This window comes from Anser cygnoides, chromosome 3, assembly GCF_040182565.1.
Source record: "Anser cygnoides isolate HZ-2024a breed goose chromosome 3, Taihu_goose_T2T_genome, whole genome shotgun sequence".
In the NCBI taxonomy this organism is placed as follows: domain Eukaryota; kingdom Metazoa; phylum Chordata; class Aves; order Anseriformes; family Anatidae; genus Anser; species Anser cygnoides.
In genome coordinates, this window is record NC_089875.1 from 14444450 (window position 1) to 14463212 (window position 18763).

General features: G+C 44.4%; 1 protein-coding gene and 2 long non-coding RNA genes across 3 annotated transcripts; 2 read left to right on the forward strand and 1 right to left on the reverse strand.

Annotated features, from left to right (window-relative positions):
- The first annotated feature begins 5 nt into the window (after positions 1–5).
- Positions 6–2221, forward strand: LOC136790334 (uncharacterized). Its single transcript, XR_010830060.1, has 2 exons — positions 6–572; positions 727–2221. It is a non-coding gene; the product is annotated as an uncharacterized lncRNA (long non-coding RNA).
- On the reverse strand, positions 317–18555 carry POLR1B (RNA polymerase I subunit B). Its single transcript, XM_066993519.1, has 15 exons — positions 18380–18555; positions 18124–18291; positions 16152–16298; positions 15051–15183; positions 13881–14017; positions 11703–11926; positions 9968–10139; positions 8793–8964; positions 7724–8005; positions 6973–7106; positions 6371–6541; positions 5612–5768; positions 4173–4369; positions 3522–3775; positions 317–1910 (listed from the first exon to the last, which is right to left on the reverse strand). The coding sequence occupies exons 1-15, from the start codon at positions 18527–18529 to the stop codon at positions 1028–1030; spliced, it is 3381 nt and encodes a 1126-aa protein (XP_066849620.1). The 5' UTR covers positions 18530–18555; the 3' UTR covers positions 317–1027.
- Positions 12370–17801, forward strand: LOC106044759 (uncharacterized). The gene is made up of 3 exons (XR_001212458.3): positions 12370–13018; positions 13859–14097; positions 16581–17801. It is a non-coding gene; the product is annotated as an uncharacterized lncRNA (long non-coding RNA).
- Positions 18556–18763: the final 208 nt, after the last annotated feature.

The following is an 18763-nucleotide window of genomic DNA, read 5'->3' on the forward strand; positions in this document are numbered from 1 at the left end:
CGGGCAGCGCCATGGAGCCGGCCCGCACCACTGCGCCCTCCCCGCAGCCCGCGGGGGGGGACGCGGAGCCGCCGGCCCCGGCCGCCCCCTCCTCGTTCGCCGAGCTCCTGCGGCTGGTGCGGAGCGGCCAGAGCCCGCCGGGGGTGCGCAGCCCACGGGCCGAGCCCACGGGGGACACCCCCACGGCCTCCAGCCTGCCGCGGCCGAGCAAGCCCTGGGAGAGCCGCCCCGGCCGGCCCTGAGCGCAGGAAGCGGGGGAAACCCTTCCCTTCCCTTCCCTTCCCTTCCCTTCCCTTCCCAGAAAGCAGGCACCAGCTCCGAAAGAATTATTGTTTATTTATTTTTTTTTTTAAGAAACATATAAAGAACTCTTAACAAGTGAAAAATTCTCCTTTGTGCCCTCACCGCAAGCAGCGGGGCTGAGCAGGTCCCCGCGCCACCCCAGCTCTCCCCGAACACAAGGGAGACACGGCTGGCATCAAACTTGTGCTGCTGCTGCCTCCAGGGACTCGAGACGGGGAGCCTGTGCCTTGTGCCTGCTCCCCCGGCACCGCAGAGCTGCTGGAGCCAAGGTAGGTGCCAGGCTGCAAAGTCATCTACTTTGTTCTTCAGCCAAATGCAAAAAAATAAAATAAAAATAAAGAATTACAAAACAGTGCAACGCACTGTCTAGTCCCAGCATTCACTTCATGCTGTTCTGTGACCTCTTTGTCTTTGTGGCTGCAGCCAGCGCTCAGAGAACGAGGAACCCCCCCACACACTTTCCTGGTGGGAGCACTGATATTGCTTGATTTCCATACACCGTATCTCGACAGCTAGTGATCCTTTATGAAGGGTAAACAAATGTCGGCGGAGCTGCATTTCTTCTTGATGCAGCTTCAGGAGTTGCTAAGACAGCCCCATCTCAATACAAACCTCAAATTAACCTTGCAACCGTTTCAAGAACTTGAGAACTGACATAAAGCGTGAAACCCACCGGGGGCAAACGCAGGACTAGCGCGTGCTTCCTCCCTCCCCGCAGCACAATTCACTGCTCCAGCGTCAGCCTTAGCTTGATGTTCATGGCTGCCAGCTCTGCCACGAAGTAACGGAAGACGTGGGGCACCGGGATAACCTGGATGGTGTCCACCCTGCCGCACAGCAAGCAGGAATACCTCCTGTTGCTCGCCACAGAGGAAGGTGGCGGCCGCTGCAGCAGAGGAGAGAGCATACTGCCGCAGCTCGTGCAGACGTAGGCTTCGGAGCCATCGGAGCAGCTGAAGAGGCGGTCGTGCAGCAAGAAGGACGTGCCGTGGGCCAGCAGCGCGTCACGCTCCATCTCGCCGAAGCGAATCCCACCTTCCACGTTCCTTCCCTTGATGGGCTGGTTGGTGACAGAGTCCCGAGGGCCCGTTGTCCTCACCTGGAACTTGTCCGAGACCATGTGGCGCAGGCGCTGGTAGTACACGACTCCCACGAAGATCTCTGCCTCCAGCTCCAGGCCGCTGATCCCGCTGTACATCTTCTCCGTCCCAAAGAAGTTGTAACCCGCGCTCACTAAAGTCTCGCCGAAGTATTTCAGAGCCGAGTCCTCCTCCGAGAAGGTGAAGGGAGTGGCATCGTAGCAGACACCGTGCAGCGCTGCCGACTTCCCCGCCATGCTCTCGATTAGCATCCCGATGGTCATACGGGAGGGGAACCCGTGGGGGTTGAAGAGGATGTCTGGAACCATCCCGTTCTCCGTGAACGGCATGTCTTCAACCGGCCAGAGCTGGCTCAGGATGCCTTTCTGCCCGTGACGGCTGGCGAATTTGTCGCCGACAGTTGGATTTCGGGGAACTCTCACGGTGATGCAAGCCTTCTTCAATTTCCCGGTGCCACGGTCGTTACTGCATAACTTGATGTTGTCTACAATGCCCACCTCCTTATTCCTGTGTGGGTAGACAAACATTCACAGCAAAGGTGTCAGACGTACTCGTGATTTTTAGGAAAGGGAAGCAGAGGAAGGAAACCAAACCACTTTTTTAGTCTAATAAAATGCTGGGGATCACTGCATTTCTTGGGAAACACCGTTCAGGGAAATCAGACTGTGTAAGAATTAGAGCAAAAAAAAAAACAATACAAAAGCATCACACAAGTGCCATCCATTTGTTGTTTCTAATGCTAGAAGCACAGCTGCAAGCTGCCATGCCATCAGGTAGTGTGCCATCCACGACTTCAAATAAAAATCATTTAAACCAGGTTCATCGATGTCACACGCAATATGAGAAAACATTTGTTTTGTTTTAAGGCAGCAGCAGCCCTGCCTCCCCAGTAAATTCTCACTGCCTTGGTGGGATACTAAAATAAATAAATATGTTTAGAGCAAAGCAGAGAGGAAGACTCAGGAACAGAGAGTGAAGGCACGGTGTGAGCTGACACAGCCTTTGCCAACAAGTTCAGGGGTGTGCTACTTCTCCACGTGTACCCTCAGCCTGATGTTTCACATGGTGGGTGCCTGCTGCAGGCTTAACTTGCGTTACACAGCCCAAACTCTCAACGTGTTTTGGAGGCAACAGCTTTAGAATAAATACATTTTGTCCATGTTACAAACAGGGTTATTTTTTTTCCCCTTTGTCCTTTGAAATCCTAATGAACACTACTTGCAGAAGGCACAAACCTAAGATTAACTTCTGTTTTAGAGCTGTTCTTTTCCTGTGCCGAATGCAACCAAAGTACAGGCCATCGCAAGGGAAAAAAAAAAAAGAGAGAACTGCAAGCTTGTTCAAAGTTTTAAGTCAAAGCCTCTGTTCATCTCTTCCTAGCTGTGCTTAAGCCCTGGCAGTTTATGCAGCACACTTCTGACACTAAGGAGAACTTCAGGGTGCAGGGTCCCTGGGGAAACTGGGGGCAGGAGCCAACACTGAGGGCAGGGAACTACACCTCTCCATAGGAACCAAAAAAATGATCTGATCTGGATCTGATCTGATTTGCCTTCTCAACATGAATAATAAATAGCATAATCCTCACACTATAAATGTTGTAGAGAGACACAGAGAGGACCTCAAGCTGTACGGATAACTCCATACATATGAGTGCAGTCTTTGGTGACCAAGCACTTTCTTGTATTTTGTTGTTGTTGGATTGTGTTTTGTTGTTGTTGTTGTTGTTTTGTGCGTTGGTGGTGTGGTGTTCGTGGTTTTTTTTGGACAGAACACTATTTCCTATTCAATTAACAAAATGCTGCAGAAAATGACAGAGGAACAGTCCTAGGGAGACAGCAAAACATTTCTGGAAGCAATCTTTTCACCAGTCTCAGATTTGTCTCCTGGGTAAATCAGGCTTTGCAGCTCTTCAGCATACACTGGCTTAGAGAAAAGCCACAAAACATGCACCTAAGTCACCTGTACCATGAATTTCATGTTCCATCAACACGTGCATGTTTTGTGGCCATGTGAGGAGGAAAAGAAACCCCGGGAAGATCATAGAGCTCATCAGGGGCCACTGCTATCAGACTGCTCACAACTGCATGTTTGGGGCCAGGAGAGACAAGCTGAACTTACTGATAGTACACAGTGAAGGCCTCCCCCGTGCTGAGGTTCATGTAGCTGTAGAACGGGTCCCCAGGCTGTAGGATGGAGCCAATAAAAGGCAGTCCATCAGCATCTAACTTCTCTGCAACATTCGGATCACCAGGCCTGACACCAAATACTAAATTATCGTCTCCCCTGTTGGCTTTAAGGGAAAGGTCAATGCTCTCCATCTTGATAACGCTTCCGTAAGCAAACCCTCTCTCCCAGGAAGACTTGTTCACAATCTAAGAGGAAGAAAAAAGGCCTGTTAGAGATTCGCTAGTAACTTCAAAGAAAGCATTTCCATTCTGATCCGATACTCATCTTTTTAACATTGCCCTCCTAAACAAAACCTCCCAGCAAGTCACCATCCCAACAGGCCCAAGCTTCCTCCACCCCCATTTTGTCATCAGTGCTGGAAGCCCGCTGCCTTTCGCAAGGGAGCTCTGCTTTACTCTCAGTACCTCAAACACGATCTGCAGAAGATCCTTAACAGCTGAGCTCCTGTATCTGCCCTAATGGAGTCTATGGACTAGCAGAAGCAGAAATTGGGCTCTTCTCAGCTGCCTACCACCCTTCTCCACCACTGCCCACACCAGATTCCTTTATAGGACGGCGTAATTCCTTCTTTCGGTGGCTTACCATTGCATCTTCCATGTCATAGCCACTGTAGGAGATGACAGCCACAATTGAGTTGGTACCGACTGGGTAGCTGTCCATGCTGTAGTAGTCATACATTCTGGGCCTCACCAGAGGGCTCTGGGGAGTATGAAGGAGGTACAGCTTGTTATCCGAGCGGTCCCTGTAGTTATAAACTGGAAACCCCATGGTTTGCTTTCCTATAAAGAAAGAAAGGTGGATTTATTCAGGATCAATTCAAAGTTAAGCCATGTTTCATCCTCCAGGTATCTTGCTAAGAACAAGGCTGGAAATGAGTTAGAGAAATTATCAATTTTAAAAACTGTAGAATTTAATAATTGCTTTAAGTCCAGTTATAAAAGTTTCTCTGAGCCACGCACAATATTTATTTCCCTTCATAGCACTACATAAGAAATATTTGTAATTTATTGTCTTTTCTGCAATTTCAGAATCTCCGATAATGTGTTTTTTTTTTTTCCCCCCCCTTTGAAGTTTCCCATAGTGAGGCATACTTGACATATTTCCAGGTCACGAAGCATTTGCTACTGCCAGGATAAATATACTGGCAGGAAAAAGAAGTTTTTTTTTTTTTTTTTTTTTTTTTACAGAGTTACATGGGTACTTTCAGAAAAGTATGAAAACCTGGTAGCATTTTAAGGAAATCTTTCTGATAATATTGTCAGAAATGTAATATGCTGTGGAGGTAATGAGAGCTCTCTCAGTTCCTGCCCACATGCTTCTCTTAGCCTGCTTTTTTTTTTTTTGTTTGTTTTAAATAAGCTTCTTGCAGGTCACTTGCACATCAGACGATTGAAACCCCATGTACATACCCTATCCCAACTGCCTTCAGACAACCAAATAAATCAATTTAAATCGTTGACAGAGAAAAAAAACACCCTGTTGCCACAGCACTATATTACTATCCCACAACAGATGCCTAGTAACTGTCCTCTGAAAACTGAGTGTCGAGACATCACAGTGACTGAAAACAGGTGGCAAAGAAACCTGCACTACTGCACAATCTCTGCTCTAGTTACCAGTCAGAAAGAAGCAGGTCAACCTGGCAGCTGCGGGGATGGCAGCACAGTTGTCAGATATTAACTCCCCTAAGCAGCTGGTGCAGTGCCCCATGCTTGTCTCTATGATCAACAACCTCAAATTAAAAAACAGAAAGAAAATGCCAACAACTTACTGAAGACTTAAGACAGTCAATATGAGTGCTGCTATTTAGAACTGCCCACTGGAAGGCTGCCAGCGTGATAAACCTGACTTCTCCGACAGTCATTTCTTTCACGGCAATAAACCTCGAGTTTGAAACAACTGCTGGGAAGAGCTGCTATTTGGGAGTGTAGGGATGCACACTGGAATAGAAACAAGAGGTTCCTCCACCCCTCACCTCCCCTTGCCTGGGGACTCACAGCATTAGGTACGACAGTATTTACCCATCTGGCACTGGTACATGTTTCGTGGACTTTGGTTGTGATCGGAGAAGGGGATGAGGTTGGCCACCACACTCAGAATGCCGTGAGGGAAGAGCTCCAGGTGAGTGGTCACTCCAGGAACCACCTCTGACTCCACGGTGGCCACGTTCATGAAGATCTGCAAGAATCAAATCAGACAGGTCAGGAAGAAAGCAAAATAAAGCTGCCTCTGATGACTTTTCATTTCAGTTTTAGCTGTGGTTGTTGTCTGCACCTTAGTGCAGGCAAGAAAAACATCAGACAACTGCTAAGCTACTACTACAATCACAGCTAACTGCAAGGAAAGCAAGTCTGAAAATATAAAACTGCAGTAAGATGTCACCTTTCCTTTCCTTGTTCCAAATCACCAAGTTCCCAAGCAAGCCGCTACCTGTTTCTGCAGACTGCCCTGGGCAGCCATGATATAAACCAAGATGAGACAGTACACACAAGACAGCAATCCTTCACCTAAAAAAACCTTGACTATGTTAATACTGAAAGCAGACTTAAGTATCTCAAAGACCCCTACAGTCCACCAGTAAGAAACGTACCAGAAACTTACCAGCTAGAAGTGATAAAACCCTTTTGCCACCTATTCTAGCTCTTCAGCACTATCTCCCTATGTCCCATTCTCAGCTCCTTCGACAAATACTTCACAAAATAGCGCTTTTGATGCAGGATACCTCTGTAATACTATTATTCTGTTATTCTGGCACTATACAGGAAATATGCAAAACCCACCTGTTCCAGAGTGCCAATCCATTCTTTCCTTCCATACAGCAGGTTTTTGACAGGCCGCACCATCCGGCAAGGGGTAGTAAAAATGAACAACCCAGGATACAGACTGGGTTTTCCTGTCATTGGGATAAGGACCACTTCTGCCCGTGCAGGAAATCTTTTCTCTTGAGTTATCTGTTTGTGCAATGAAATAACAATTTAGAAATACAAACCAAGACTGCTTTAGTTAAGTTGCATCCAACAGATTAGGTTATGCCCACAATGAAAAATACCAACCACAGATGCAGCTCGTAATATAAGATGAAGACAGATTTAAAAAATATTTCTAGAAAATTCTCCACCAAGAAAAGGACAGAATACTTATTTTTTTAAAAAAATAAATAGATCTGTAATAATGACAAGTTCATAAACCAACAGACTAAACTTATGAATGTAAACAAGAAAAACCTGATGAACCCACTCCAGCACTAACATGCTGACAAAATATCTTACTACGTTATATTTAAAAAAATAAATGGAAGTTATGAAAAACGTTCTAAACATGCCTATTTTTGACCACTGCATACTGAGGACGTTTAACTAAGTAACATTTTAAACAAGACAACCTTGAAACGCCGGAGGGCTTCTGCAACCTGAGGAGCCAGGTCACACTCCACCCAGCCCACCACAGCGCCATCCAATACCACTCTGTAACACTCAGCGTAAGGCCTGCTTGGAGTCGCATCAATGGGGACAACACCTGTGAGAAGGAACAGCCAAAAAAAACCACACAAAGCACACGTTACTTCTGCAGGAAGCCTCAAATCCACACCGAAAAGCTTCATGAGACATCAGAAAATTTAGACCATCTGTAGAGTGCAAAGCTGTCGATGACTTGATGGAAAATGTAAGATGTGCACAACTGAGAATGCCATTCCCCACCCACTCCCCAACAATTTTCGGAATGACACAGGACTCCCGCTATTGCAGCGATCACTGGAAGAGCTGCAGTTTAATTAAAGTCACTGCCAGCGTTAGGAAGGCAGAGTTTCATTCAACTTCGCACAGCTCGTACTGTGCAATTCCTTGCATTCAAGTGAACATCTTGACTTGACGGTACATGGCTAAGACATTTATTTTGAACTTTCTATTCTCCAGAAGGCTGACAAGCCTATATAAGCAACATGCTACTTGCCATTAAGCAGAAGCACAGTAAGAACAAGTTTAGCTTGATTTCATCTTCTCAAGTTTAAGAATTTACAATAATGGTATCTGGAGAACATTTCCCAGATATGGGTTTGTAGGGCAGAAGAGTAAAAAGGAAGTAAGAAGTAAAAAGGAACTGCTTTATTAAATGTTCAAGCCAGTAAAACGTACCTAGGGCACATAACAAAGGTGGAAGGTCTCTCACGGGCACCATCTCTGTCACTATTTCACACACAGCTGTCATGTGGTTCATCAGACCGCAGGGCTCTCCATCAGGGGTGTCCACCGGGCACAGGAACCCCCAGGATTCGGGCAGCAGCTTGCGTACAGTTGTGGTTCTCATCTGGGCAAACGCTGAGCCTCTGTGTATGCAGCGGAAGTGGGAAAGGTAGCGAACGAAATTCAGCTTGTCTCCCACCACACACAGACCGCTGTCCTGTAACATGCCCAGGCCTAGGAACAAAAATGAGATTTATGCCAGGACGTCGCCCAGCTTTGACGCATAAAGCATAATGTTACAAGGCTGTTTCCTATTTCTCACTGGTAAGACCTGAAGATGCTCACACAGGATCCCAACAACAGAAGGTACACAGGCATTTAAGCGACTTGTAGAAGACCTAGAGACTTTAAATTCCAAGCCATGGCTTAAGACACAACTTCTTTTAGAAACAACTGGAAATTGTTCCTAGTGAAGTGACTTGGGGATTTGCACCTGGTACTTCTTAACAAAATTCTGCGGCCTTCTAATCTCACTTCATTTTCTAGCGAGCGTTAAGTAACCACACCAGCACACTCCATATGCCAGAAAAACAGAAAGAAAATTTGAAATATACATTATTAAACTGAAGCAGTTTCTCTCTGTTGAAACTCACGTTACTAATGGGGCAGTCCTGATAAACAAACACCCCTTCTCTGTCTTACGTAGTATCTTTTAAGAAATAGTCTTTGGGAAAACAAAAATATGGCTGCTCGTTTGGACAATGCTAAACTCAGTTTCTACTATTTATCTGTGTAGAGGCTTTGCTTTAATAACTAACATGTTTTATACCATGCATAAGAAGAATCTATATTTGAAGACAAATCCCCCCTTTTATTCAACTATCCCTTTCCCCAAACCAGTCTTCATTAACTCACAGTATATCATTTCTGCATTCAAGTTGCTTTCAGTTAAAAGCTCAGTTTTATATTGTTTCTCATACTATGTAACAGGAAAAAAGGCTTTTTAAGCCTTAAGACTTACCAGTTTTAGATCGCAGGTTGCCAGTTGCAAGAAGATACTCAAATGCCTTGGTAACATCTGCTGTCAGGCTGAATGCCTTCATCAAGCTGTCAGCATTTATGTTGATATCTGCCTTTTCTGTTCTCTTCTCCAAAACAAATCTAACAGATTGCAGCCAGTTCTCAAGCCTCTCCTATGGTTTAAAAGTGAGAGGTTTAAATTGAAAACTGGAAAATGGAGACTCAAATTATGAGTGCCTCACTGGTTACGCGTACTACAGAAGTCTTCTGAAATCAGCAGGATGGACAACTTTCAGCAAAGTGAAAGCCTTCCGACTGGATTTCCTACACTGACTTTATTTTATCTAAGTGCTTGCATTATCATGCCAGTGCAGACCCGCAACAAATAGCCCATCCGACATCTTAGCAATCACTTCCACCCAGACTGGTGGTGACTCTAGTAAATAAAGTCCTGTAACAGAATTTCATAAAAAGCAAACGAGCCCCAAAGCTGAAAGCATACGTATAATCTGACCACAAGACCAACTCCGTTGTTTAGCCTACTAAATACAGTGATGAATTAAAACCATGTCATGAAGCAAATTTAGGCACCAAAACTTGAAGGCCATGGTCACACAAAATTGTGAGACAGGGGATTAGATTTTTATAATGTAGTCTTGGATACTACATAAAAACAGGGAAAAGGAGACAGAACAACATACCCATGACCACTTTGAATTCTTATAAAAAAAAACAAAACAGTGTATTGAGCTTACGTGGCAAGGTTTTGGTAGTGGGGGCGCTGCTTTGGTGGCCTCTGTAAGAAGCTCCCAGCAGCTGCCCCATGTCTGCTGCTGGCCAGAGCTGAGTCAGTGAGTGACACTGGTTGGGCCTCTGGGAGAGGCAGATTTACAAAAAGGATAAACACTGTCTAACAGCAGCTGGGAGAGAGGAATCAAAGAATATGAGCAAAAACAGCCCTGCAGACACCAAGGTCACTGAAGAACAAGGGCAGGAGGTGCTCAAGTTGCTGGGAGAAAAGTTCCCCTGCAGCCTGTGGAGAGGCCCCTGGTGGAGCAGGCTGTCCCCCTGCAGCCCATGGGACCCACATGGAGCAGATCTCCACGCTGCAGCCCGTGGAGGAGCCCCCGGTGGAGCAGGGGGTATGTGGGGGGGAGATAACGGATATGATCTTACCTTTAAGAACATAAGGTAAAGCTGTCCTGGCGTAAGCACTTCTTGATTCATCAGACTGTCAGGATTATCCTCCATGCACTCCCCTTTGGCAAAAGCATACAGCTTTCGGGTCATCATACAAAGCAGGTAGAACTTTTCAGTTCTGTCTGTTAGGTGTATGCAGATACACTTGCTGAAGGAACAGAAAGAAGGACAACTAACACCATCTCTTCATGCTAGCTGCTCTTCACATTCTTCCTAAATTATCTCAAAACATTTTTTTAGCTAAAAAGATATACCTGGTTGATTAGATGAAGGTGAACCTTGTGAAAAACTGACTTTACAAACTCCCGCGTTAGATGTCCAGTTCATGTACAAAGCTATTTGAGTAAGAACCACCCAACAGATGAGTTTTGCACATTATTTCACAGCAGGTATGACACCAATTACATGCCTGTGCTTATCCACATACACGCAACCAAACCACTCTCCGAATCTGAACTGGATTCTAGTAACAGATCACAAAACATTTCTGTCTGGCCACAGGAAATCCGAACCTCTATTGCTATCAAACCCTTGCATGGAAAAAAGTGGGCTGAACAACATTCTAGCGCAAGCAGAAAGGAAGGTTACTCCTAATTCCCAATTAAGCTGACAAACTGCTTTCCAATCAGACAAATGAAATAACTCGCCTTCCAAGACACAAGTGCAATCATCTTTCAGCATGTCAGCACACAAGGACCTGTCCCTTTCTGCTGCTGCTCTATATTGCCCCCCGCTGAAGCCTTTACAACTTCACCGTAAAGACAAACCTCCAAAGGCCGATTCTGAGGTAAGTTCTGGCCAGGCAGAAGTTATGATACAAGGTACATCCCAATTAATGCTTTCCACTATTCCCACTCTTCTATCTCCCCAGCTTAGACAGACAAGGTGTACAGAACATATCAGAGGGGAAAAAACACATAAGAGTATTTAGAACGAAGAGAATATATAACTTTCTTGAAATTATCCACCTGTTTCTCAGTACAAAGTGCTGTACTTCCAGCACTATAAGTGCCCCTCTGAGGCACCTGAAAACTGCCTTAATGTTTCCAGCAACCTAACCAGCACCCCCCTATTTACAAGTACTCAAGGGCATGGCCATCCCAAATGATCCTTTTCAAATGCTAAAATACCTCTCATAGAACTAACACTTGAAAAATAAATGATTTGGTTGAATGCTCATCACATTGACATCTCAAACCTAACTTATTCCATGAAAGAAGTTAGATTTTAAAACATCTGGAAGCTAATCTGGTTTCTAAACATCTAATTCCTACCATTTTAATAGATAAATGCAATTCTCATAACAGTTGCCCATTACTGTGTGAAACAGCTGAGGAAGTGCCAGTGCTGCTGGCCAACAAGATTAACTTCGAGCAGTCCACATATGTACCTGGAACCTTCTTTTCTTTAGGTGAACATTCCAGTTTTTCATTAAATACATCAGAAAATTACATCTAAACAACAATGAACGCCCTTCTCCTGAAACGATTTTGTAGATGTTTGTGTCAATCTGTAAAATTGGTATTTTAGAACACAACTACAGATTAACAGAATATCCTCCAGTCCCACCAAGAACTGGCCACTGGCTATCATTTTGTGTGTGCATGAAAATCTTAACAAAGGCAGAGTGATGGCAGAGTATTCTTAAAGTTGCTTGTAATTTCAGTGCAATCACGCTGAATCACACACTCCTAAATGCATAAATACATACTTGAAAATGAAATCCGCAGCCTGTTCATTGCTGTACCACTCTGGGAGGTTCAGTTTTACTCTGAAGCTCTTTCCAAGGTATTCGAGGACGTTTTGCTGCGTGTAACAGCCTGCATCTGCTACTGCTCTTATCATCTCAGTAACACAGTTCACATAAAAGGTGTCGTTTTCCTTATCTTTGACCAGCTCTTTAAAAATCTGGTAGTCCGTGAAATTAACTAATGCCTGAAAGACAAAAGGGCGTCAGATCAGAAAACAAAAAAACAAACAGCCATGACAATGCTGGGCCATAAAACACTGAAGAAGCAGGGCACCCCAATGATTTAGGTTCTTCAGTTCTCTGGAAACACCCTTCCACCATGCAAACTGAAAAATACTGTGGGATTAAGGGGCTTCAAGAGTAGCACTGAGGATATTAATAAACTGATGATCACAAGTAGCCCCAATCTAATGAAACCCTTGGAAAACAAACAAACAGACCGACACCTTCTAAATTAACAGGCTTCTTTTGTTTAGGTTAGATTTACTTGTATTTTTATATATTATACAAACACACACACATATATATATATACACACCTTTTTTCTTTACTTAATAAGCTCACTTAGAAACATGAATTTAATTCACCGTTGTCTCAAGCTACTTCTTATCACCACAGAAATCAAAAGACAATTTAGTCTCTAAAGCCTCTTTAGAAGGCCATTACAATTCACTTTAGCTTCAGCATTTCATGTTCTAAAGCTCATACTTAAAGCCAATGTTCTTAGGTCTAGGTGTTACAACGGTTGCCTAATTGTTTCTTTAAGTCAGGGTTAAGCAAATACATTGCCCGCCAATGACCTCTCAATTTGCCGACAAACCTCCCTCATCTTTAAGCAAACTGTTTGTCCACAACACTTAAGAAGCTTTCAAGAAGCTCATTAAAAATTGAGGCTGCATGAAAAATAAACCCAGGCAGATTTCTTTCTCAAAGGGGGCAATGCAACCTCAGCAGTTACGTATTCTGCCACTTGGTATGTCGTGATATGAACAATCTAGAACCTTGTGATATGAACAATCTAGAAGCAGCCACAGCACACGCTGCCTCTCAGCCAGGACGTGAGGTGGTTACGCAGCAAAGAGGAACTGGAATTGCAGCCAGAACAGAAGAACCAGGCTGCCACAGCAGGACCTGGACAGACCACAGAAAACCAGTGCAGAACTAAGCTCAACTGATGCTGGGGGGGATGAAAGTCCAGGGAGTGCCTACTCTTGAAAGAAGAACTCAAACTTCAGACAACACAGCCTGCTTAACCTGAGATCTCATGAGCTAACAAAGTCAGTATAATTCCCTTGCTTATTAAAACTAAGAGTAATTACCCATTTTTGGTAACTACTTTTGTTGAGACAGCGGACTGGAGAAAAAGTGAAATGTACCATGCAACAGCAACACAAATACAGCAGGTTGTAAGTACACACAAATTCCCTGAGACTGATTTATGCAGTGGAAGACAAGCTGTAGTGCCACAGGCCTCTGATTTGCTCCAACACTTTGCTGCTGTACGTAAAATACACAGCTGACATGCCCTGGACTCTGTTACCAGAGAAAGCATGCTTTAGGAGAAATTTGGAGAGCTTGACTGAAGTCAAACTTTTGCCTGCTATCTGAAGAACAGTTTAACCCACCCAATGCGCTCAGACACTACTGTTTTTTGTCTTCCAGTTCTTACCTGTTTTCAGTTCCAATCAGAAACAGCATTTTATTTTTCTCCTCAAAAATTAAGCCAGTTTACTGGTTTACTTTTACATGAGACTACTTGATTTTAATGGTTAATACTAATATAGCTGAGAACTGAACCTTTTCTTGTAAGGTCATTCTGCTTTAAAAAGATTCCCAAGACCTTTCACACTAGGTGCCAAACCCTTACACTCTCCATTCATCCACAGCATTCATTGGTAAGAAGCCCTAAAACCTTTCAAAACTCCTCCCTCCTCTCTTTACCCTGCATGCACTTCCTGTACTGCAACTGTGCATTGCATTACATGTACAGGCTCAGTCTGGTCTACAGTTCTTCAGCCAATATAGGAAGTACGACTGAAAATATTTCTTCTGGAATTAGCTGATTCTTGTTACTCAAAAATGAAAAATGTTTAGCAAAACTTGCCTTTATTCAACAGAGAAAGCACAAGCACTATTTACCTTAAGAGCAAATCCCAAGGGAAGGAAGAACAACTCTTTCTGAAAAATGAAGTTCAACATGACGCAACCGTTTTCCAAGTAGTGAAGGTTCATATTTATTGCAGTGTGCTCCTCCTTAACACAGTGCATCACTACTCCTGCAAAAATTAACACAAGCAAAGACCAACGTGAGCTGTGCAAAACCAACTGACTGCATTTCTGTGACAAGTCCAAACAGGTGAGACAATTCATTAGGTCTTTAGCGAAGTTTTGGTACTTCGTGGCTGAGAACACAAGGCGGACAGATCACTGATTTCAGCATCAGCATCCCATTTCAAATAAAGATACTAGCTCAGTTTAGTTCTTAATGACAAACGTCTCCAGGCAGCCACTGCATTCGCTGAGAGGTTCACAAGATGCATAAAGCTTTTAAGAAATGGAAAGCCCCAAGACTCATCTCTCCTATCTGGAACTCTGGTCAAAAGATACAGCAACACAAGTACTCTTCCTAATTGCACTGTGGTTCAAATTTTCACATCTCTGTAGTAGTGCAGTACCTTCAAAGCAGTGTTTCCTGGTCCTGTTCTATGATGTCCACTGCAGGAGAAATCAAAATAGAACAAATGCGACTGTCTAAACCGGCCCTCCTTCAAAATAAATTCACAGGGAACTGCAGTGTGTTCTGAAGCACCATGGTTCACTCAAATCAGCAGATGGTAATGCTTTGAGTGCAAAACCCTGACTTCTCTGGTTTAATGCCAACTCGTTTACCTGAGTACACATGACAAAGCTATGGAACAGCCAAGAATCTAGTTAATCTGTTTTATGTAAATTACAAATGGCATCTTGGAGTACAGAAAACCAAATTCACTGAAACAACTTCAACATTTTACACTGACTTCTACAGAACGTAGGGTTCCAGTTAGTCCTTCGACATAACAAGTACTTCATGTACTCCACAGCCTGGAATACAATCTCCTTGCTTAGCATGGGCAGCTCAGACAACCCCACAAGGCAAGTACCTGTTTCATACTTTCATCAGTACGGTGTTCTCAACCACCTTGGTTTTGTAGTAAAATTTGTCTCAAAATATAAACATTATGCAATTTAAAAAAATCAGCTATAGTTGGTCATTTCTGTTTGTCCACATGTATTTACTGGAGGGATGCTGCAGGAAGCTCCTTAGCTTACCATACTCTGTGAAGCCAGGGCCTCTGTTTTTCCACTTGTGTCTTGTCATTGCAAGAGGGAAATTTCGCCTGGGCATAATCAGCATTCTAATAACTTTTTCTAAGCCATTAATTATGAAGTAGCCTCCCATTTCCTGCCAGAAAAAAAGAATAATGCTTTTAATGTGCTTAAAAATTCATAACATAACATTTTAAGTAAAAGAAAAAAATGCTCACGTTATTTTGTGAAAGCAAACATTTAATATTTCAGCTATGAAACAGCAAGACACACATTTCAGCACTATACTTGAAAAGGCTGCACTCTTTGTCAGTGACCTTTAAGTCTAATTCTAGCATACAGTGCAAGGAAATGGATGCATGTTCCTTCATTTCAAGGAAGAAAAAAAAAACAAATCTATGTGGCCAAGTAAACAGCTCTGAAGAGTTGATGTTATTTTTTTTAATAAATACTTTTAAGTTCTAAATTTGAATTTTTAGACAAAAAGAAACTTTGGTGCAGAAAACCTCTCTGTGGTCACATATAAGCTTAACGCCAATAAATTTTATAGCTCCCCAACTTGTGTGTCATTAGAAAAAAAGTGTTCTAGTAATTAATACTAGGAGTAAGGGTACAAGTGGCTTAGTAGAGGGGCCAGCAATAGCTCGCCATTGTAGATTTTCTTTCATTGTTTTGTGCTCACAAAACAGCAAGCAAACATCAGCAGTAAGTTCTTCTGTATTTAACTGCCCATAGATGACATGCTACTGAGGAAGTAAGGAAACTGTTGTAGAAGACAACCAAAAATAAGAAAAACTCTTTCAATGCCTGCTCTCCAAGTCTGCCTCCACAGCAGCCCACTCAGCTACATAGCCTCAATTGCTGGTTAGCAGTTGAAAAGTCGCATACCGCAACCACAGGCAGTGGCACCAAACAGATCCCTGTATTCAAACACAGCTGAGACTTAACATTTTTCAAGACGTTGTACAGAACCGTCGTAAAGAGCAAACATTCAGAAAATGTAAGCCAAACTTAAAATACAAATGTTCAAGTCCTGTCAGTTGTTGGCCTAATGTACTACTCATGTAAAATGCAGATTTTCCTGACCTGCAAAATCCTCATTACCTCTTCCTCCTCGTGGTGCTGGATGAGCTCTTGGGGAGAAAGATTATAGAGGCTGCACAATTTAGACTTCACCATAATTGGAATATACCCCACAGGATGTTTAATAGTCCCTTGTGGAATGCCATTCACTGACCAGCTGATGTCAACCTAAAATGATACAACAAAAACAGTGAGCAAAGTAAGCTGCCCTTTTACTTTCCTCACATATTAACTGCACATTTAACATAATCACCAATCCGTTTCATCAACTTTTGCCACTGTAAAATGGTAGTAATCATAATAAAAAGCACAACTAGTACAAACATAGATAATACACTCTGGTAAACAGTCAACAGGAGTTCCCAGAAGAAAATCATACAAGTATAGAACTAAGTAAAGAAGCTGCTAGTAAGGTGTATGAAGTTGACTAGAGTTTTCTTTGCCTTTCAGACCTCTCAAAAAAGCAGCCAAAATAGAAAAGGACATGAAAGCCACAGGATATAAAAGGAGGCCTCAGAAGTTAACACACAGTTAAAAGAAAAAGTAGAAGAAAAAGTGTTCAATGAAAGGACATCCAGATTACAAGCCTTTCCTTAATTCTGTCCACTTCATGTGTTCATAAGTGAGTTGAAAAGTGAGGAAAAAAAAGTGTCCTGCTAAAAAAAATTTATTTACAACAGTAAGATCTGGCAATGGGTTTGGAGAAGGATGATGCCTTGACCATAAGAAACAAAGTGATAAAACGCCCAGCGGAGGCAAATGATCCTGATTTTATAGGCAGAATAGCGAATGAGCTTTCAAAGATCTACTGACGCTCAGAAAGGAAACTGGCATTATAATACAAAATCATTGGTTCAACACCTGGCAACACTTCTTAGGCATTATTAGGAAATGGAGCTGAAACTGTTAATGCTCCCCCCTCTGAATCTGCGATGCAGCCTTACATTGAAACTTCTGCACAGTTCTGGGCTCCAGCTTAAACGATGACCAAGGGCATAAACTGGCTTCTGTGCGACAAGCTGCTCAGCGGACTATGGCACTTACTGTGGAGAACTAAGAATAATTTGATAGTGCTACATGCAGTTAAAAGCAGTGCGGTGAAGACAGGGAATGATCAGACATTGCTTCTTCCTGCGCAAGAGTGCGGAGTGGACAAGAACAAGCCAGACTTTCTCACACAAGGCACAGAAAAATGTTTTGTTCCAACATTTACACAGATTGAAAAAACAATTAAAAAACAATTAAATATGCATAGGAAAAAAAAAGAAGGGAAACAATATAGTTTAGAAGAATGAAAGCATTTCTAGCTCAGCAAAATCCAGGAGTCATTGGGAAAACTGCTGTGAACAATGTGTGAATGCCCCACTTTTATGTTCATACAAGATGTTTCAATTGCAGTAGGTTTTACCTACTTGTAATGCTTCAGAAAAAGAAAAAAAAAAAAGCTGAAACTGCAAGCAAGCATTCCCTTGCAGTGGACACATGGAAATGTGCAGTACGGTCCCTGTTACAGAACTGTAAGAGAAAACACGGTGGCCATCCACAGGGCAGAAGAAGGTATTTGCTAGGGATGCTTCTTCTACAGTCACATGTCGGAGCAATCCAAAAAACTAACGAGCAGATGATATGAACATGAAGGATTTATAACTCTGGGCTTATTTGAAACATAGATCCGGGCAAAAAAAGGATTTTAATTACAACATTGTGAGTTTAAACGTGTCTCCTCCTAGGATTTTCTTAACTGACGGATTCCATTACAAACTCGACAGCAGAGGGAGGAACATGATTAAGGTCCTTGGGGGGGAGGGGGGGGGGAAGGACAGAGCAGATGGGGTCTCTTCAGAGCTCAGTTTAAAGAAAACCTTTCGCTGCCAGCTCACCGGCACCGCACACCGGACACGACTCTCAGGAACACCCCCAGAAGCCGGTGAGCCTTGCAAAAGGCGTTTAGCTGAAACAAAACCAGGAATATACCGCGGCTCGGCGTGCTCACCGTGATCTTGCCGCGGTAGGTGCTGCGCAGACCCCGGCACTCGGCGGGGTACACCTTCACCTCCCGGCACACGGCCCCCTTCGGCACCATGGGCGGCGAGATGGCGGCGCCGGCGATGGTCAGCGACACGCGGCTGTCCCTCAGGGCGAACTCCAGCGGGGAGATGTCCTGCGGAGGAAGGGGACGCACGCCTCAGCGGGACCCGCACCGCCACCCGCACCCCCCCCCCCCCCCCCCCCCCCCGGCTCCCCCCGACCTGCAGGGCTTGGTACACCCCCTCGCTGATGGCGTAGTTGAAGGAGTCGATGTGGGCGGCGGGCAGGTCGCGCTGCACCCCGCCGCGGGGCCGCGGCCGCCGCTTCAAGCGGCGCTGCTGGCCGCCGACCGGCACCGGGCCGCCCTCCATGCCGCCCGCACCGCGCCGCCTGCCGGGATGCCGCGGGGCGGGGCGGGCAGCGGCAGCACTGGAAGCAGTAGTAGCAGTAGCAGCAGCAGCAGCAGCAGCAGCAGCAGCAGCAGGGGGCGCTGCGGCAGCCACCGCCACGTGCTGGCCCCACGCGCGCTTGCCCCCCCCCCCCCCCAAGCCTCAAGCCTCAAGCCATGCCCCCCTCCAACCACACAAAAAAATTGGGCTCCCCGA

Bases quoted from the DNA above. Each gene is read 5' to 3' on its own strand.
- POLR1B (XM_066993519.1), bottom strand. From the start codon at position 18,529: ATGGAGGGCGGCCCGGTGCCGGTCGGCGGCCAGCAGCGCCGCTTGAAG. The intron at 14,018-15,050 runs GTAAGCTAAGGA...TAATTTTTGCAG, and splicing joins CCCTGGCTTCACAGAGTATG to GAGTAGTGATGCACTGTGTT. The intron at 3,776-4,172 runs GTAAGCCACCGA...TCTTCCTCTTAG, and splicing joins ATGACATGGAAGATGCAATG to ATTGTGAACAAGTCTTCCTG.